Genomic DNA, 21,484 nt, shown 5'->3' on the forward strand with positions numbered 1-21,484 from the left:
ACACCAACAGTAAGACTGCTGCTGCCTTTGTGGGCAAGTTTCCAAATACCACACACACAGACACAGCACTGCAGGTATTAAATAAAGTTCTCACTCTATCCTGTACAGGACAAATGTTGGAGAGATTAGGTTGGGGGGGGTGAAGGTTTAGGGTACACTCCTGTGTAGAACTCCAGGGAAAAAGTGTGGGGGGGGGGGGGAGAAAGAGAGAGAGAGAGAGAGAGGCCAGGAGGTCAGTCATTAGGAGACAGTACCTAGACTGTCCAGGACTGTTCTCGGCAGCATTTCAGTGAGCGGAATTCATTTTTAATCATTGTACCTGTAAACAAAAGATGCAATCAAGGTTGAAACAGCTCTTTAACATAATGTTTCAATGGGGACCTTGAGATCACCTTCAGATAATCAGGTATTCAGATAATCAAAGCCCCTTTGTAACGAACTTTTCCTAACTGTAGACTAAGGGTGGGGGCGAGTGAGAAGAGTAAATAATAGGTGGAGAGGGAGCTCAGAGAGAGAGAGAGGACAGCAATTGGGTGGAGAAAGGAACAGGTAATGGAGAGCCAGGGAGAATGAAAAGCTGCTAATGAGAACCATTAGTCAGCGAAAATGGGTTGTCGGTATTGAAAACAACCTATGACAGGGCTAGGAGTGGGGGAAATGACATGGGAGAGGATGCTCAGGTCTCACTAAAATTATTGAACTCAAGATTAGATCCTGAAGGCTGCAGGGTCCTTAAGCAGAAGATTTGGTGCTATTCTCCCAGCGTGCCGAGTTTTGCTAGAACAATGAACAGGACCAAGACAGAAATATTGGCCAGGGAACATGGTGGTATGTTGAAGCAGCAGGCAACTAGAAGCTTTGGGACATTTTTGTAGAAAGAACATAGGTGTTCTGCAAAGTGGTTGCAAAGTCTGCATTTTGTCTCCTCAATGTAGAGGGGACTACATTGTGGCTGCAAATGTGTTGCTGGTCAAAGCACAGCAGGCCAGGTAGCATCTCAGGAATAGAGAATTCGACGTTTCGAGCATAAGCCCTCCATCAGGAATATGAAGGGCTTATGCTCAAAACGTCGAATTCTCTATTCCTGAGATGCTGCCTGGCCTGCTGTGCTTTGACCAGCAACACATTTGCAGCTGTGATCTCCAGCATCTGCAGACCTCATTTTTTACTCGGGGACTACATTGTGAGCAGCGAATAAAATGCTGGTAAATTGTTGCTTCCCCTGGATAGTGAGGAGGGAGGAAGTAAATGGCTTGTGTTACAAGCTCTGCAATTACATGGAAGGGTGTCAAAGGGGTGTAGGGAGTTATTGAACATGGAGGAGTGGACCAAGGTGTCCAAAAGGGAACACTCCCTGTGCAAGGAGGGAAAAGGAATATATGTGAGATAGTGTCAACCCACTCTCCAGTGATGTGATGATATGGCTGGCAACTTATGATCATATGGCTTATGATATGAATGTTGGTAGGGTGGAAAATGAAGATGGGGAGACCCTATCATTGTATTGTGGGAAAGAAGGGGTGAGGGAAGAAGTGTGGGAAATGTGTTGGACACAGCCAAGAGCCCCGTCAACCCCATGTGGTAGGTGGCATCATTCTATATGATGGAGATGGCAAACTGGGAGAGGAGAGTGGAGTCTTTATAGGAATTGGGGTGTGAGGATAGATAATCCTGGTAACATGAAAGGTGGTGGGTTTGTAATGGAGTTTGTTGGCTGGCTTCGCCCCATAAACAGAACAGATGTTGAGGAAGGTGAGGGAGAAGTCAGATAGACGAGGGGAGGGAGGAGTCTGATGGACCATATGCAGGTGAGAATGGGTGGAAATTGGAAGCAAAGTTGATTAATTTTTCCAATTCCAGCTCAGAGTGGGAAGCAGCATCAATGATAGCATTGACGTATTGGAGAAAGCGTTTGGGGAGGGGTCTGAGTCAGATTGGAACAAGGAATGTTCCACTAACACCACAAAAAGATAGACACACAATGGTGCCCTTTTGGGTATCAATGGCCACCCTTTGAGCTGAAGGAAATGAGAGGAGTTAAAGGAGAAGTTGTTCAAAGCGAAGATGAGCTTGGTCAGGTGGAGGAAGGTGGTGGCAGATGGGGACAGATCAGATCACTTTTCCAGGAAAGAGCTTGAAGCCCCAAGACCATCCTGATGGGAGACAATTGTAAAGGGATTGCACAGGTGAAGAGGCAGCAGTTGGAGCATGTGAACTGGAGGTTCTGAAACTGACAAAGTATCAGATTAATCGGAGGTATAAGTGGGAAGGGACTGGACAAGGGCCAGTAACAAAAAAAAAGTAGGAAAAGATGACTTCCATGAAGCAGGAGCAGGCAGAAACAATGGGTCTGTTTGAGCACTCCTATGATTTTACGGAGAAGATAAAAGCAAGCTTTGTGGTTAGGGATTATAAGCTTAGAGCCCATGTGGAGGGAGATAACTAGGTGAAATAAAATTAGTGATCATGTGCACAATAGCCTGGTGTTTGTTTGTGGTATCGTGGTCCAGAGAGACAGGAAGGGGTGTCTGGGAATTGGTGCTCAGCATCTGCATTGCAGAGGTCAGTATGCCAGACAACAGTACATCCTTGTTAGTAGGCCTGATTGCAAAATCAGGGTTGGATCTCTGAGTACGAAATACCAATCTTCGCCTGAACTGATTGTTCGAATGAATGAGAGGGAACAGAGATATTATGGCAACTGATATCATGTTGACAGTTCTCGATGAACAGGTCGAGAGTAAATAAAAGGCCAGAAGCAGGGGTCCAGTTGGAGGGAGTTTGAGGCAGAGGAAAGAGTCTGTGAAATGTGCAGAAGACTCTTATCCAATTAACTTGGTATGGAGGCGAAGGAAGAAAGATCTTAACCAATTCATCTTCTCTAAGTCATTCCTGCCATCCTAACATCAGTCTGGTAAACTTTTATTGCATTCCCTCCACATATACCGCATGCTGTTCCTCAGTTAAAGAGACTGAAACTGATATATGCAGTGTTTGCTATCAGATATTCAAAAGTATCTGATTTAACATCACAAATGGGAAGTTACCAAAACTAGACAGAACAAATACTCACGTATTGAAATAGTAAGAGAATCTATAATCAGAGACAAAAACAGAAATTGCTCAAAAAGCTGAGCAGGTCCGACAGCATCTGTGGAGGGAGATCAGAGTTAATGTTTCAGGTAGAGTGATCCTGATCTCCGTCCACAGATGCTGCCAGACTGCTCAGCTTTTCCATCAATTTCCATTTTTGTCTCTGACATACTACACCCATAGTTCTTTTGTTGTCTTTTGAATCCATAATCCTGTTTAAAACCTTTTTACCATCCTTCAGACTTTTAAAAGAACTCCCAATTATCTTTCCAATGATCCAATAAGGATCTTTTCCAATGTCCTTACGGTTTTTATAAACTGGAAAGTAGAACTAAATAAACACTATTATTGTAACCTATTCAAGATGCTCCACAAGTTCAACAAATTTCACTTATAAACATTGTTCCATAAATAAAAGAATTGCATTTAGATTTTACAATGTTATAAATATAGCCATGCAAGTTAACATGTCAATTAATAACTCCATACTTTGCTTTGCTCTTCCACTTTAGACTTTCATTTTCCAAGGAATATGTACTTTTCTTGTTCATTCTTACCAACACAATTTCTTTCATCTATTGTATGATTACTCTATAATGGTTTTGACTTGCAACAGCTATTTGTGTCAACATGAATTATTGGCTATCGCTTTGAGTTATGGCATAGCTGTGTATATATTCACATTTAGTAGGAAGTAACAACATAATAGTTGAAAATTTTCAACTGTGAAACGCGCTAAGTTGACTAATTACACGGAAGAGATTGGCATGCAGTTTTAGTAGCAGCTATGCCAAGTTTGTTTTATTAGAGGATGCAAAGTGGGACATTTACTATAGTTAGACTTGGGGGCAATTCTTCCCCCTCCCCCCGTACCCAGAGATACTCTTACAACTGAACATTCTTTTCTTCTCATCACCAAATCACCCACAATACTTTTTCTCAGCTATTAGCCAGTATCAGAAAATCAGGAATTCTGAAATTAATTAACTAAAAGGTGAAGGAAGGTAATGAGAGGGGAAGGGGGTAAATTGAAATGGAGGTGGAACAACTGTTAACTAGTTTATTTGAAATTACTCTCTAAGAAACATCAATGAATATGGAATTCATAATAATCAAGCATCCAAATGGCTCTGTTACACTAGCTGTCAGCAGCAATCACCATACAAAAGCTGGGTGGTGTTAGCTATCATTTGCAGCTAGGCCAACTTAAATTTGGCATCCAGTTCTATTTGGCTGCAGCTAATCTGTGCCATTCCTATCTTGAGGTAAAATGTCCATCTCTGGGTCCTGATCCACCACTTCTGAGAGTACATTAATTACATGTGAATGGTGTGTTCCCAACCATTTATCTTTACAAAGGGAACGTCACTAATTATGGGTGGATTGTGTTTGGTTACAATGAATACTCAATGTGGAGTGAGATGTGCAAACAGCTAATGTTAAAAGATAGCAGCAGTTCAATAAAGAACTTACCATGATCTTGGGATGTTCCAATGCACTGTAAAACTAATGAAGTACTTTTGAAGTGTAATTATTGTTGTAACATCGAGTATTCAATTTATGTCTGACAAATGGCGTAATCATAAATTAAATTGAGGAAGAAATATTGACCAAGCGGGATACTAGCGGGTACTCCCCTTCTCCCAAAATTTATCACCTAAGAGGATGAAACATTTTGTTTTAAAAGGTCACCCAAAAAACACCTTCTGACCACGCAAAATTGCCTCAATTCTGCTTCTTAGAAAGAGTCAGCCTGAATTATTTGTTTGCATCTCTGGAATGTAATTGAAACTTTGAGTCAAAAGCTGCTGAGACACTGCTTACACCTTAGGAAAATATTTATTAGCATACCAAAAGTTTACTGTTTTGCCATTTTAACATATTCAGGTATTAAAATAAATAGGCTGAAAGTCATATCTTGCCTCACTAAACTCAAAAGTTCTGGCATTTATGTCAAAGGTTAATTATCAATTTAAATCTTCTGTTTACTTCTAGGCTTCTGATTGACACAGTGCCACGAATAAAACAAACGCATAATTATGAGAGCTTTGAATGATAGACAAGAAGAAAATATGCTGTGGTGGCTCAGTTCTATAGGAATGAAGACTGCAAGATTTGGAATGAATCAATCAAGACAATGGCAGTGACTGTAAAAGAAATGGTCACTGTCCTATATCCCATTTAACATCAAACCTAGTGGACTAAACTCAAAATGATGCTAAACGTGGTGAACTTGATATTTTTAAAAAATTGAAGATGCACCTCTTTGTTATGTATTATTTTTTTCAGGAGCAAAGGGTAGATTTTAACTAGTAGATCACTCATCAGAAAAACATGCTAAGCAGTGGCCCAATCTGCCAGGGGCAGGCCTGGTCACTTTTGAGGGCTGAATGTCATTATCAGGATGAAGCATATGGCTTGCTGGCACTGGATCAGACTGGACAGCTGGGTCTAGAACAACATGACTGTTCTTGTAAAACCTAAAATAGTACTCCTCTTTGTTGCTAAAGAACATTAAACTTACCACTTAGGAGCATCTTCCATTGCATCATTCAATAAATCTGGCTACATATGGATTTTGTTATGTTCTGCTTAGTTGTGCATCATTTACAATCAAGCTGACATGTTCATCAATTTGTACAAAGAAAGAGCAACGTCTTGAAATAACAAGTATTTCAACTGGACAGAAGACTCCTTTATATATGGTGGTAGCAAGTACTAGTGTAAATGAAGTGGTAATGGGATACTGCTTCATTTATTCTAATCGATCACAGTTAAAATCTACTCTGTAAAGTTCAATATACCTTAGGCAATCAGATGAAAGTGGAACTAACACGCAATATTGAGGAGCTTTTAGATTCTTTATCACCTATTTCATACATTATTGGCCAGATCTTCTAGTAGCAGGGTGAAGATGCACTTGAACCTACCCTCTCGGTGCATGGTCATTATATTGAGGGGAGGTTCAGATACACACAGATGCATAGTAATTGCATAGAATATATAAAATTACAGTGGGCAGATTGTATCACCCGAAACACTCCATATGTGCCATACATTGTTCCTTGGTAGTGCTGTGCATCAAACAAAAGGGCATTTGAACTTCTGTGTTATCTTGCACTAAATTACATCCAGACTTCACTGAAAATACCACTATGATCATTAATATAAATCCCAAATTAATGATTTGCACATATCCTTATCCTACACATCCATGGTCATCACCTGTACAACTAGGTTTAAGAATAGAATTGGGTATGATGAATTAATAGCAATACCAAAGTTCATCCTAGTTTTTGCCTTTTCCTTAGTACTGAGCCAGTTTGCTGTGTGTGACCGTGTCTAAATTGAAATAAACTGGTCAAGGCCTTCAACAGGGGTGAGAACTGAAGATCATGGTAAATGTAATTTTTAATATGTCACTGCCACCCAAAATAGAAGTTACATGATTTTAGAAATTTACATTGTGAAGGCAGGCCACTAGAACAGTGGCTGCTAATTCTTTGATACAGCAATCACCAACTATTCTGTGTAATTTTGTCCCATTGCCTTGTATATGTTTATGCTTTAAAAAGTTATTAAATGCTCCCTGAAAAACAAAATGAGCCTTTGATTCACCCTTGTGCTTTGTAAAGCATTCATATCCTTAACTTTTACATTACACTACAATTTTCAGTTGATAACCTCTCAGCAGTGCAAATCAGAGGAAATAATCTGAATCCAAATAGGCTAACCCAGAGACTCCATATGTGCCATACATTTGTTCCTTGGTAGCGCTGCGCATCAGACAAAAGGGCATTTGAACTCCTGTATCACCTTGTCAAAATGAAAAGCTGAACAACATTGATACTAAAGTGCTGTTTTGAGATCTTGAGTACAACTTGACATAATACATACAGCTAAATGCTTAAGTATGCACATTTATTCTGTTCACCATGTTCAATGAATGAACATCATGTGCAGGTCCAAGATATTTGGTATAATAGTAGAGTACTTATTGATCAATTTTCCCCACAAATTGATTCATGTCTATGTTGTAGTTAATACACCAACCTTGAAACCATACAAGTGTAATATTGGGCTGCTTAATTTCAAATATAATTTTTTTCTAGTGGAATACTACTTTGATACAGATAAGTGAACTTTGAAAATAAGTTATTAAAATAAATCAGATTGGCTAAAAGATCTGAGTTGATACTCGACTGAAAAATTTCTCAATGATTGAACAGTGCTGATATATTGTTGATATAAGAAAATCAATTATATGTAAAATTGGGCATGATTTAAGAGCAGTTTTAAATGGCAAAACAGATCTCCACACTGATAATCAAGGTGTTATGCTGTAACCAAGTTTAAAGATATTGTATTTGAATGACATCGAGTAGATATTTTATTGAATATTTAGAAACACTGAAATTAACAATTAAAAACTAGAAATGAACACCTTTTCTAAATAAGTCTTAGAAATGTTTATAAAAAGACATTATCTCCTCAACTTCCACTTATGAAAAGATAAAACCTCTAAACTACAATATAAATCTGCATTTATACAGTACCTCTGAGCTCTAGAGTGGGACCTTTTCAGATGAGAATGCTGCAACTGAGCCATAGCCAGAACATATGAGGTGATGTATCACACATTGCTAATATCAAATTGAACATAGACTGAAGTAGTGAAGTGATACAATATTCAGTGGGAGAGAAATGTCACATCAAACCCTTAAGCCAAGTAATTTCTGAAATTCTTACAAGGCTAAAAATCAAAGCAGAATCAAAAAATGCAATCAATTAAATAAATTACTTTCTTATTCTTTCCATCTTTAAATAAATAAGACAACCAAAATCTTTATCAAAGTTTAGGAAATATTTGAGACAATCGTTATGAGCTTTAAATCATCAATAGTTAAGTTCTGGAGGTTAAATTATATTGTTACCAAACTCAGGGAAGGCCTGATTTTAAGCAACAAGTTAGAATAATTACATATGTAAGTGTGAGCACAGAGACGGGAATTTAAATTTTTTGCCTGCACTTTGATGGAATCTTTACTGTATTAGTTTAATATGTTGTAACGTGCTGCAATTAAAAACATATGCAGCACAATCTGTGCATGAAGTGTGCTTCAAATTCTTCAGTGAAAAGATACAGCATTTAACAGTATTGATGATAATTAAGATAACTTATGCTCCAATAACTTTCTACTCTGTATATTTATACAAGACAATGTACAAACCAATGGAAGAAATTCTCTTCACTTAAAAGATTTATTAAAAAATAAAAGATGTTTCCTGCTCATCAAAACTGTGGAAACAATTTCTTAGCAGCTTTCAAAGCACACCTCACTTCGATATATGCCACTTTTGCAAATATACAGGAAATCCATTCCTTACTTCATAACTTTATGCATTTGGTTGAAATTTTGACTGTTATGAAGTATATATAGTATTATACAAGTTGATAAAACAACTTTATTACCCTTAAAAAAGCACATAATTTACATTACATTGCATCTTAGCTACAGGAAATGTTTAATATTTACAAGCACATCACAAAAGCAAAGCAAGTTACAAAGCATCTAAAAAAGTAAATTATGTTTCTTTTATTTACAAATGTGCAAACCTGTTTGGATATACGTCCGGTCAATGAGGTTTAGCTGCTGTAGCTTAACTGTATGTCACTACCTTTCATTTCCAAATGCCACACTTTTTTAAACATTGATTTAAAAAAAATCCTTTGCTGATTGACACACCTCATTCACATAATGGAAATCAATGATACGACAATCTGTGTTATCAACATTACAATTGCAATATGAGCATGAAATGAGCATATGTAAATTGTGTATCAACTGTTCTAAGAGTTGTAAAATCATTCATCAACAGCACCATTGTAATTAACCATCTATCATTTTGATACCTCATTATTTTTATTCATTCGTGGGATCCAGGCAAGGCCAACATTTATCACCCATCCCTGATTGCTCTGGAAATGTGTGAACAATATTGGTCATTTTAATACAATCCTGAAGACATTTTTGGGATATGTTGGAAATTAGAATTTCATTTATTTCTGCAACATTGATGTTGTTAAATGTGATTTAATCATCTGATAAACATTTTCCTTCAATTAAATAATTTGCAGAGAAATTAATGATTCTACTGGTTTTCTTAACAATTTAGTTACATGAATATTTAATTGAAATTATATTGTAGCTTATTTGCTGTGTGGCTAAAAAAAAAACGAACATTCTGCCTAAAATGTAAAACAATCCTGAGCCCGAAAAGAAAGTGCAAAAATATGAAATTCCACTTCACTGTATAGTAAACACGATTTTACAAACAAGGCTTTTAAAAATGTTTACATCAGGATGTTTCTATACAAATAACAGCAATTATTTTTCAAACTGGAAGCTGCTACTTAAAATGCCCATTAAACTAATTTACTCATGGTCTGAAATAAGTCTAATTAGAATCAATTGACACTGGCTAAAGGGCAGTTACTTCATAACATTGCCAGCAACCTAAAGATGTCCTAATAAAAGCCAAAAAGATTATAGTGTTACAAATACATTCTGGGAACTCTATTTATTTCATAGTAGTTCGATACTCTTTTAGTTCAACCATTTAAATCAAAACTCAAGCCATGATTTAAAACTAGTATTATGTATTTCAAGCAGTTATTACTGCCAACATCAGCATATGACTCTTTACTCAAAATAACTGACACCACTAGTCACACTTAAAAGGAAATCACACCTGAAAGAACAGCTACCAGGATGCTTTGACCAGTTGCATGATTACAATGTAACATTGAATTGGATCTTCATTAACCTGGAAATAAGACCTTGAAAACAAATAATTTTTGGATTTTTGCCGGAATTAAAATTAAATCAAAGCTTATTGAGCAGCCTCTTGCAGCATATTTAGTTATCAATCATTATTTATTGTTGTCTAACTGACCTTCATTTCATTTGCAACATGATTTTCCGAATTTAGAATATTTACTAGTTCACCTGCAACTCTCAGCTGTATGCCAATCCTTCTCAAAATCAATTTTCTTCTATACACAAGTTGGACAAGGAAATTGAATAATTTGTTAAAGTTTTCTTATTGAAACGTTCAGCAGGGATTCATTAATGTTTATTTTCTTCAAACAAATACTTTAATTTTAACTCAAAAACACATTTTCCTTCAGTATTTTTTAGGGATGCCTTCAGAAACAGTTAACCAAATGCTTGGTCCTTATGAAGACTTACTATCCCCTGCCTTTCAGCACAATCTATTTTGTATATGGATAAGGAACTGCTATACACATTCTTGGCATAGGGCAACTTGTCCTTTCATATAGTCTCTGCATGGACAGATCCTTTTATGGTTTCCATTTGAACCTGCACAACTGAAGAGCAGCAAATCACTCTGGAAAAAGCAACGTTTCTTGTTTTCGTCATAAGCCGGAACAACAATATCATTCACAGATTCAAATGACAAGCATTCAACTCCATACCTGCATGTAACAAAAATAATTTAGTAATTTCATCAGCTTTAATCATTTACAGCACAGCTATAATTAAGAATAAATGTCTCAAAAGAGCTTTAGTGTTAAATTTTCCTATGAAGGTACATGGTAGACTAGCATAAAAGTTGATCTAAAACATCAGTACTGTGCATTACTAAGTATTTGTTAACCAATGTAAATGTTGATTAAATCTATATAAAATATACTATGAAGGAAACCTAGAGTCATACAGTACAGAAACAAACCCTTGGTCCAACCAGTCCATGCTGAACATAATCCAAACTAAACTAGTCCCACCTATCTCCTCCTGGTCCATATTCCACACCACTCCCCTCTCCCCCAAACATTTCCTATTCATGTATCCATCCAAATGTCTTTTAAATGTTGTAATTGCACCCGCATCCACCACTTCTTCAGGAAGTTAATTCCACAAACAAAATCACCCTGTATAAAAACTTTACCTCATCTCTTCTTTAAATCTCTCTCCTATCATCTTAAAAATGGCTCCCTAGTCTTGAAATTCCCCATCCTAGGGAACATTCAACTATCATCAACTCTATCTATACCTCTCATTATTTTATGAACTTCTATCAGATCATCTGTCGACCTCACATGTTCTCGTGAAAGAAGTCCCATCCTTTCTTTCTAAATCAAATCTTCCATTCCCAGCAAAATCTCTTCTGAACCCTCTCCTGCTTGATAATATCCTTCCTATAACTGGGTGACCAGACTGGACACAGTATTCCAGAAGAGGTCTTACCAATGTCCTAAGTCTATACTCAAAAATATTGTTGATTAACTTAGAAAACCATAAATTAAAAGTCATAATCATGTGTTTTACTATATTATTCATCATATATAACTGCTTAAATATACTTACTTCTGCAAATCACTGTCTTTATTCAGATGTTGAAAGAAGGAAGGTTCACATATGAGTTTATTTTCTTGACAGATTTGCTTACAAGATTGCCTGGGAGCTGCAACTTTAACTTGGAGCACACTCAGTGGAGGCCACATCACCTGACCATGGCAGAAATCCTATAATAATTAGTTGAATATTGTATTATAAAGTAAATTCATTATGTAGATAGCAAAATAATATTTCTCCCATAAATAAACAAAATTAATTAGAACAAAGGCATTTACTGATGCAAATAATGGCACCAAATATTATCAGCTTTAAATTGGTACATTTGAAGGAAAGAAAAGTGCTGGCTCTATTTTCAAGCTAGTCAGTTTTCCTTTAACACAGAATTAGATTACACTTGTAAATTTTCTTTTAATAAGCAAGTCCAAATGACCATAAGAAATAGGAACAGGAGGCAGCTGTTTGGCTCCCAGGGCCTGCTCCTTCATTCAAATGGATCATGGATGGTCAGACATGATTAATGTCACTTTCCCACACTTTCCCCATAACTCTCGATTCCACTACTGATCTAAAATTTCTGTCTCAGCCTTAAATGAACACAAGGATTCTTGCTCCATAGCCCTCTGTGGCAAGGAGTTCCAACGTCTCTCAATTCTTTGAGAAGAAATTCCTCCTCTTCTCAATCTTAAATTGGCACTCTTTTATTCTGTGACTATGCTTTCTGGTCCTAGATTCTCCCATGAGCAGAAACATTCTCAGCATTTACTTTGCCAAATCCTTTAAAAATCCTTAAGGATGTGCCTTAATGGAATCACCTCTCATTTAAATCCAACCAGTAGAGTCCCAAGTTGTTTAGCCTTTGCTCAATACCAGAGATCATTAAAGTAAACCTTCTTTTAATTGCCTCCATGGAAAGGTTTAGTATTTCCTTAAATACAGGGACCAAAACTACTTAGAGTACTCCAGATGTGGTCGAATCAGTACTTTGTATAGTTGCAGTAAGACTTTCCTACTCTTACTCCAACCTCCTTGAAATAAGTGCTAATATTTCATTAGCTTTCCTAATTACCTGCTGGACCTGTGCGCTAGCTTTGGATGTTATGTACGGAATTACCTACAAGTTCCTTCACGTTGCAGCTTTTAGTAGATTTTCTCCATTTAAATAATACACTGTTCTTTGGTTCTTCCTTCCAATTGAATATCAGATTTTCCAACATTATAATCAACTTGACACCTTTTTGCCCACTTAACCTATCAATCTCTTTCTGTAAATAGTCTTTTCCCCCTTATAACCTGCCTTTCCACTAATTTTTGTTTCCAAATTTGACTACAGTACATTCATCTCCTTCTTCAAAAGTTATTAATACATCTTGTAAACATTCGCTGTCTCAGCACTAATGCGCATGGAACCCCACTGGTTACAGGTTGCCAACCTGAAAAAAACTTGCAGTTTTCTGCTCATTAGCCAATTCTCTATCCACGCCAATATATTACCTCCAGCACCATGGCTCTTACATCATGACTTAACCTTTTGTTGGATACCTCGTTGTCAAATGCCTCCTGGAACTCCAAATACAGATTCCCTTCTATCCAGTCTGGTTGAGACTTCCTTGAAAAGCTCCAGTAATTTAGTCACACACAATGACATGAAGACATTCTCAGCTTGATTATAATTTTCCAAATGTGCTATTTCTTAAATTTTCCAATACTTGTCCAACAAAAGATATTAGGCTAAACAGACTATAGTCACCTGCTTTTTGCTTCCCTTTAATTTTGAAAGAATGTCACATTGGCGGGTTTTCAGTGCAGTGGCACCTCTCCAGATTCCAATAATTTTTGGAAAATTACAATCAATGTATTCACTATCTCTTTGAGGATCCTAGGATGCAAGCCATAAGGATTGGACACTTATCTGCTTTTAGCCCCATTAGTTTATCTGTCTAAGGCCACCTCTTTAATGATGGTGATGATGCCTAGTTTTTCCCCGTATTCTTTAGTGTTAATGGAATGTTCAAAGTATATCCCACCACAAAATGTGATGCAATGTATCTGTTCAACTCCTTGCCATTTCCTTGCTCCCCAAAACCATTTCTCAGTTTTATTTTCTAAGGGGCTCATGTTTACTTGGACCTCTCTTGCTTATATATTATTAATCTCTTGTCAGTCTTTTTTTTAAACTTCCTTGCCAATTTGCCCTCAGTTTATTTTCACTGTCTTTACTATCTTTTTAAGTTTCCTTTGCTGGATTCTGAACTTATCCTAGTCTTTGGGGTGATGATTGACATTGACTTCCTTGTATGCTGCTTCTTTCAATTTAGTCTCCTGCCTAACATCATTGCTTAACCATGGTTGGTTTATCAGGCTCTTATATTCTAGCAAGGAGGAAAGATTCTATTTTTGATGAAAGTCTGAATTACTTCCTGAAATGTCTGCCACTGCTTGCTTATTGTTATTCCTGCTAACCTATCAACCCAGTTCACTTTAGATAACTCTATGCTTATATCACTGAAATTCAGTTTATTTAAGTTAAACACAGTTGTTTCTGATCCATGTTTCTCACTCCCAAATTGAATATTAAATTCTATTATGATATGATCCAAACATTACTCAGGTTATTCATTAAACCTGTCTCATTACAAATTGCCAGATTCAAGACAGTCTGCATCCTGGTTAGCTCCAGATATATTGGTCCAGGAATTTGCTAAATTGTCTGCAGTGTCCAGGCATGTGCAAGCTAAGTACGCTAGCCCATAGTATATGCAGGTTTACAGGGATACGGTAGGGGCATGGGTTTGGGTGGGATGTTCTTTGAGGGCCAATGCAGACTTGATGGGCCGAATGGCCTCTTTCCACACATGGGTATTCTATGAAACTATCTCTGCACTCCATGAATTTGTTGCAGCTATCCTTTCCAATTTGATTAACCCAACTCAACATGACATTTAGAGTTACCCATAATTCTTGCTCTACTCTTTTTAGATGCTCCTAATATTTGTTGATTTTTAATCTTTTACACTGACGGACTACTGCTTGGGAGTGTGCACACTACTCCCACTGACGTCTCTGTTTCTCCCCGTTCTTTTTAAAACCTCCAAACGGACTCTACATCATTGGAGCCAAGATTATTCTCCCAACTGTCCTCAATTCATTTCTTATTAACAATGCTACTGCCCCCTCAACCTCCCCTATCCCTCCTGTCCCTCCAAAAAGGTCCCAGTTTTGATCCCTTTGCAACTATGTTTCTCTAATGGCTATGAGATCATATTCAGTTACCTTGATTTGTATCTTGTGTGTCTACCTTATTCCAAGTGCCTCATGCATTAAGAAACAAAGCATTTAAGCATGTTGTGTTATCAAATTTCCTGATATTTTTATGATTCTTTGGTGCAAAGGCATTGGCACATTTTCTCCCTTCCTTTTATTTTCTGGTAATAATCAACTCCAACATTAACCTGCAATCTTACCTTGGACTGTATAATTTTCTAAACAATCCAACCCTTCTCCCCACACTATTTAGCTGAAAGCCCTTTTTTATGAAATTCAACAGGATTGCAGTACCAGCATTATCCAGGCAGAGCCCGTCCCACCAGAACAGTTTTCGTCTTCCCCTGAGCTAGTGCCAATGTCCTATGAATTCAGACCAGTTTCTCCAACACTGATCTTTCAGCCACACGTTTTTCTTTAATCTTTTTGATCTTATGCCAATTAGTTTAAGGTTAAGCTAATAACCTGGATATTATTACCTTTTCAGACTCAAAATATAGCTATCCTATCTAATCAAGCAAAAACAAATTGGAAAAACCCAGCACACTTGCAGCATCTGTAGAGACAAAACAGGATTAATGAGTTCAGTGACCTTTCTTCAGAACTAGCAGCAGCTGGAAAATGATTGACAGGCATAGGAGTGCAGAAGAGAAGAGTGAACAGATTGGTGGAGATGGGGGTGAGGGGGATTAGGAAGGGCAAGGAAATGGAGGAGGACAAAAAGGATTGTTCATGGTATGCCAGGGAAGAACAGAAGCTAGTTAAGTGATAATGGGATCTATAAGTAGTTGAAAATTGGTTGGCTGTGCTGAATGCAACCCATTTCTTGACAGGACTTAGGGTTGTGGGGGTAGGTACTTCTCAGTTGACAATGGATCTCACACCCCATCCAGTCAATTTAACTTACTTATAGGATTACATTTCACAACGTTTTTGCACATTGCAGTGCCATTACCAAAAAAGTGGAGATGATTTATAGCAAGGAATTCAAATGTGACCAGTAACTTGAGGAGACTAGTAGATAACACACAGGAAATTGAAACAGGTTAAAGTCACTCCACAAAGTGCTGAGATGAGCCTGATTTGACATTCCATTACAGACTTTTTTTTAAAAATTGCATGAATACTGCAATAGCAAGATGAAAAAGGAAAGAACAGTGGAGGATGGGTAGAAGTCATGCTTCTCCATCTACTGATGACATCCATTCACTAAATCTAATTTAAAGAAAAAATTGGGTCTAAAACTGCTGAGTTAAAATGAGCATACATTAACTGATTTTGAGAGTAGTTGCGCTGAATGTTTTCTAAACATTTAAAATAAATAGCTGCAGTGGAAGAAAAGGGAAATACTACAGGCATCTGGAGTTGACAGTAAAACTTGTGATATGGTTTGGTTGGGAAATATTTGAAAAGTAAATAGTTTAAAAGCATGGTGAACAAGTAATAAGTCAAAAGGTGACAAGAATCTAACCAAGGGAGCAAGCTGTGTGCGAAAGGTTGTTGAATGAACACTTCACTTTGGTTTTCACTTTGGAAAGGAGAATATAGGTATGGAATTCAGGTAAAGCAACTGAGGAACATGCACGGTTTGACATGGGAAATGGGGACATTTCGAAGGCTCTGTCACACTTGAAAATGGACAAATCTCCTGGCCTTGATGAACTGCATCCAAACCTACTATGGGAGGTGAGGCAGGAAATTGCAGGGACTATGACAAATTTAGAATTCCTTCCTGGTCAAGGGCGTGGGGTGGGAAGCAAAAAAAAAGAGTGCCAGAGGACTTTGGGACAGCTAATGTGCCTTCATCTTTTAAAAAGGGATGGTAGAGATGAAGCAGGAAACTACAGACTGGTGAGTCTCACATCAGTAGTAGGGAATCGACCAGAGAAAATTCCAAAGGAGCAAATTAATATCCACTTGGAAAGTCATTGGTTAATTAGGGGTAGTCAGCATAGCTTTGTCTAACAAATATAGACTTTCAAAAATGTGATCAAGTGTGTGGAGGAGGGAAGTGAAGTTGAAGCTTGACAGCATCCAGGACAAAGCATCCCACTTGACTGACACTTCATCCACAAGCATCCACTCGCTCCACCACCAATGCTCAGTAACAATGGGTATCATCTACAAGATGCAGTAATTCACCAAAGATCCTCAGACAGTATCTTCCAAACCCATGACCACTTCCATCTAGAAGGAGGAGGGAAGCTGATATATGGGAACATTACCACCTTCAAGATCCCCTCCAAGCCACTCACCATCCTGACTTAGAAATATATTGCCATTCCTTCATTGTTGCTGGGGGAGAATCCTGGAATTCCCTCCCTAATGACATTGTGGATCAAATGACAGCAAGTGGAATGCAGCAGTTCAAGGTGGTAGCTCACCACCATCTTCTCAAGGGCAATCAGGGACAGGCAATAAATGTTGACCAGCCAGCGATGTCCACATCCCACAAAAACAAACAAATATGTTAAAAAAAAATCAATTTTATATGGATCTTAGCAAAGCCTTTTATAAGGTCCCACGTGGGAGACTGCTTGAGAAAGTTAAATCACATGGAATTGAGGGAAACTTGGCAAAATGGATCAGAAACTGGCTTTGTAATAGGACACAAAGGATAGTGGTACAAGGCTGTTCGAGTGTCAGGAGGCCAGTGTCCAGCAGTGTACCACAAGGATCACTCCTGGGACCCTTATTGTTAATTATGTACACAGGTGATATAAATGAAAATGTGGGGGAAAATGTTAAGCAAATCTGCAGATGATAGGGATTGGTAGAGCAGTAAATAGTAAAGCTGATGGTTGTAGGTTACAGGAAGACATAGATAGGTTGGTCAGATGGGCAGAGCAGTGGCATATGGTATTTAACTCTGATATACAATTTGATAGTTTTAACAAGATGAGGGCCTATGGCTGCTTGCCTTCATTAGTCAGGAAATTGAGTACAAGAGTCAGGATATCATGTTGCAGCTTTAAGACTTTGGCTAAGCCACACTTAGAATAGTGCATTCAATTCTGATTGCCACATTACAGGAAGGATAGGGGAGTTTCGGAGAGGGTGCAGAGAGGTGCTGCATGGATTACAGGGTATGACTGATAAGGAATGGCTAGAAGAGCTCAGGTTGTGTTCTCAAGCTGTGGAGGCTGAGGGGAGACTTAATAGAAGTCGATAAAATTGAGAGTGCATAAATAGGGCTGACAATCTTACAACTCCCCCCTCCCCTTCAACACTAGAGATGGGACTTTTACTTGGACTTCCACACACGTCATTTACTGTATCTGGTGCTCCCAATGCGGTCTACTTTACACTGGGGATACAAGACAGCTACATGCAGACCGCTTCAGAGAACATCTCAAGGAAACCCACATCAACTAATCTCATTGCCCCGTGGCGAACACTTCAACTCCCCCTCCAACTCCACCATGGACATGCAGGTCCTGGGCCTCCTTCATTGCCACTTTCTAACCACCCGATGCCTGCAGGAAGAACACCTAATCTTCTGCCCTGGGATCCTCCAACCCCACAGCATCAACGTGGATTTCACCAGTTTCTTCATTTCCCCTCCCCCCCCATTTATCCCTGATCCATCTCGACATTACCCTCATGACCTGTCCATCTTCCTTCCCACCTATCTACTCTAGCCTCCTCTTCGACCTGTCACCATTACCCCAACTCCATCCACCTATCGCACTCACAGCTACTTTCCCCTCCAGCTCACAGCCTCATTCCTGTTGAAGGGCTTTTGCCCGAAATATCGATTCATCTCCTCCTCGGATGCTGCCTGACCTGCTATGCTTTTCCAGCACCACATTCTCAACTGCCAAAGAGGTTTACCAGGGTGTTTATCAGCAGTGTATTAACTATGATGAGAGGTTGGACATACTAGGATCTTTTTTGCTAAAATGTCAGATGCTGAGGGACGAGTTGTTACAAGTACATAGAATTACGAGGGGCTTGGATAAGACGAAGAGTCTATGCAGGTTTTTGTTACACAGAAAGTGAAACGCACTTCCGGGGAGGTGGTAGAAGCAGATATGATGGCAATATTTGAGGATTTCGACACACACATGAACAGACAGGGAATAGAGGGATGTAGAACATATCCAGGATTAGTTTAGAATGGCATTGTGGTTGGTGCAGACATGGTCGTCTCAAGGGCCTGTTCCTGTACTGTTCTATGTACTCTCACAACTCTTGTAATATGCAGGTTGTTTAGTTGCACTAGCTTCGAGATTAGAGTGGTGCTGGAAAAAGCACAGCAGTTCAGGCAGCATCCGAGGAGCAGGAAAATCGATATTTCGGACAAAAGCCCTTCATCAGGAATAGAGGCAGAGTGCCTGCAGGGTGGATAGATAAATGAGAGGAGGATGGGGATGGGGAGAAAGTAGCAGAGTACAATAGGTGAATGGGGATGGGGATGGGGATGAAGGTGATAGATCAGAGAGGACGGTGGAGAGGATAGTTGGAAAGGAAGATAGGCAGGTAGGACAAGTCATGGGGACAGTGCTGAGCTGGAAGTATGGAATGGGGTGAGGTGGGGGAAGGGGAAATGAGGAAACTGGTGAAGCTCACATTGATGCCCTGCAGTTGAAGTGTTCCGAGGCGGAAGATGAGGTTTTCTTCCTCCAGGCGCCTGGTGGGGAGGGAGTGGCAGTGGAGGCAGCCCAGGGCCTCCATGTCCTCTGCTGAGTGGGAGGGGGAGTTGAAATATTGGGCCACAGGGCGGTGTGGTTGATTGGTGCGGGTGTCCCAGAGATGTTCCCTAAAGCGCTCTGCTAGGAGGCATCCAGTCTCCCCAGTGTAGAGGAGACCGCATTGGGAGCAACGGATACAATAAATGATATCGGTGAATGTGCAGAAAAAAACTTTGATGAATGTGGAAGGCTCCTTTGGGGCCTTGGATGGAGGTGAGGCAGGTGGTGTGGGCGCAGGTTTTGGGATTCCTGTGGTGGCAGGGGAAAGAGTCAGGATGGGAGGGTGGGTTGTTGGGGGGCATGGACCTAACTAGATATTCACGGATGGAATGGTCTTTGTGGAAGGCGGAAAGGGGTGGGGAGGGAAATATATTCCTGGTGGTGGGATCCGTTTGAAGGTGGCGGATTTGGTTTATGCGAAGGTTGGTAGGGTGGAAGGTAAGCACATGTCCCTGTTACGGTTGGAGGGGTGAGGTCTGAGGGCAGATTTGCAGAATGTGGGCGAGATGCGTTGGAGGGTATCTTTAACCACGTGGGAAGGGAAATTGCAGTCTCTAAAGGAGGCGGCCATCTGGTGTGTTCTGTGGTGGAACTGGTCCTCCTGGGAGCAGATTCAGTGGAGGCAGAGGAATTGGGAATACGGGATGACATTTTTGTAGGAGGTAAGGTGGGAAGAGGCATAATCCAGGTAGCTGTGGGAGTTGGTGGGCTTGTAAAAAATGTCAGTGTCAAGTTGGGTGTCATTAATGGGGATGGAGGGGTCCAGGAAGGGAAGGGAGGTGTCAGAGATGGTCTAGGTAAATTTAAGGTCAGGTGGGATGTGTTGGTGAAGTTGATGAATTGCTCAACCTCCTCGTGGGAGCACGAGGTAGTGCCAACGCAGTCAATGTAGCAGAGGAAGAGGTGGGGAGTGGTGCCGGTGAAACTACGGAAGAAGATGGACTGTTATATGTCGCCAACAAAGAGCCAGGCATAGCTGGGGCCCATACAGGTGCCCCTAGCTACCCCTTTGGTCTGGAGAAAGTGGGAGGATTCGAAGGAGAAATTGTTGAGGGTGAGGACCAGTTCAGCCAAACGAATGTGTGTGTTGGTGGAAGGGTACTGTTGGGGATATCGGGAGAGGAAGGAACGGAGGGCTTGGAGGCCCTGGTCATGGCGGAGGGAGGTGTAGAGGATTAGATATCCATGGTGAAGATGGGGCATTGGGGACCGGGTAAACGGAAGTCTTGGAGGAAGTGGAGGGTGTCGGTGGAGTCTCTAGGTCTTAACTGACCTAATTAGCAGTGATTAAAAAGGCTGCTACAGATCAAAATGCAGGCTTTGGAAAATTTTATATGGTTAAGTAAAGATACACGTGAGACCACAAAGATTTCGAGTGCTCTGCCAAAATATTTGTGGCATCCTCATACATCACCTCTAACTACTGGCCAGCTTCACATAAAGGCCTGAAAATGCTTTCTCACACTAACCGGTGAATTGTAGCAGAACATCCATTCAAACTCCATAACCGGCTAGAGGCATTTAAATGGGACCTGAATGATAATGTGGCTATGATATGACAATTTTTGCTTACCACCACCATAAGGACGCCTTCTATCTTAAACGGTGACTGATCATGGCTATTCATCTCCCTTCTTCTTCCCCAAAATGGTGAAAGGAAGACCAGAAGTGAAAAATTCTGCTAATAGTTATTACAATGATGAAACATTTTAAAAGCCATCAAATCCTTAATTTCTTCCAAAGACCACATGTAAACTGCTTTACCAAAAATCCTATCCAAGGCTAAGTATCTGCAAACCTCTCTCCCTGCTTGCACAAGTAAATTAACCCAAACACTTGAACATGTCACCTAAATATCATATAATTAACTGTGTTTTCTGACATGACATTTCCAAGGCTCTTGAAGCTCTTTTTAAATAGAGCTAGATTGATATTATTGCATTTTGCAATTATGCATTTTAACAACTCATGCATAATTTTACCTACAACAGGATTGTACTTTGGCAACCCAAATTGTTACTGAGATAGTTTACTAATCTTGACCAAGTTAGA

General features: G+C 39.4%; 2 protein-coding genes across 5 annotated transcripts in view; one reads left to right on the plus strand and one right to left on the minus strand.

Annotated features, from left to right (window-relative positions):
* Positions 1–7,309, plus strand: part of tmem163a (transmembrane protein 163a) — a 287,064-nt gene extending 279,755 nt beyond the window's left edge. For both annotated transcript variants that reach the window (XM_060827842.1, XM_060827841.1), the window contains one exon: positions 5,089–7,309. In XM_060827842.1, coding sequence (XP_060683825.1) covers positions 5,089–5,149 — 61 coding nt within the window. In that variant the 3' untranslated portion in view covers positions 5,150–7,309. The remainder of the gene's footprint in view (positions 1–5,088) is intronic.
* Positions 7,310–8,336: 1,027 nt separating this feature from the next.
* The window catches only part of mgat5 (alpha-1,6-mannosylglycoprotein 6-beta-N-acetylglucosaminyltransferase), a 143,940-nt gene continuing 130,792 nt past the window's right edge, over positions 8,337–21,484 (minus strand). For all 3 annotated transcript variants that reach the window (XM_060827136.1, XM_060827135.1, XM_060827137.1), the window contains exons 16-17: positions 11,487–11,644; positions 8,337–10,594 (exon numbers count right to left, since the gene is read on the minus strand). In XM_060827136.1, coding sequence (XP_060683119.1) covers positions 10,396–10,594; positions 11,487–11,644 — 357 coding nt within the window. In that variant the 3' untranslated portion in view covers positions 8,337–10,395. The remainder of the gene's footprint in view (positions 10,595–11,486; positions 11,645–21,484) is intronic.

This window comes from Hemiscyllium ocellatum, chromosome 7 (genome assembly GCF_020745735.1).
Source record: "Hemiscyllium ocellatum isolate sHemOce1 chromosome 7, sHemOce1.pat.X.cur, whole genome shotgun sequence".
NCBI classification, from domain to species: Eukaryota; Metazoa; Chordata; class Chondrichthyes; order Orectolobiformes; family Hemiscylliidae; genus Hemiscyllium; species Hemiscyllium ocellatum.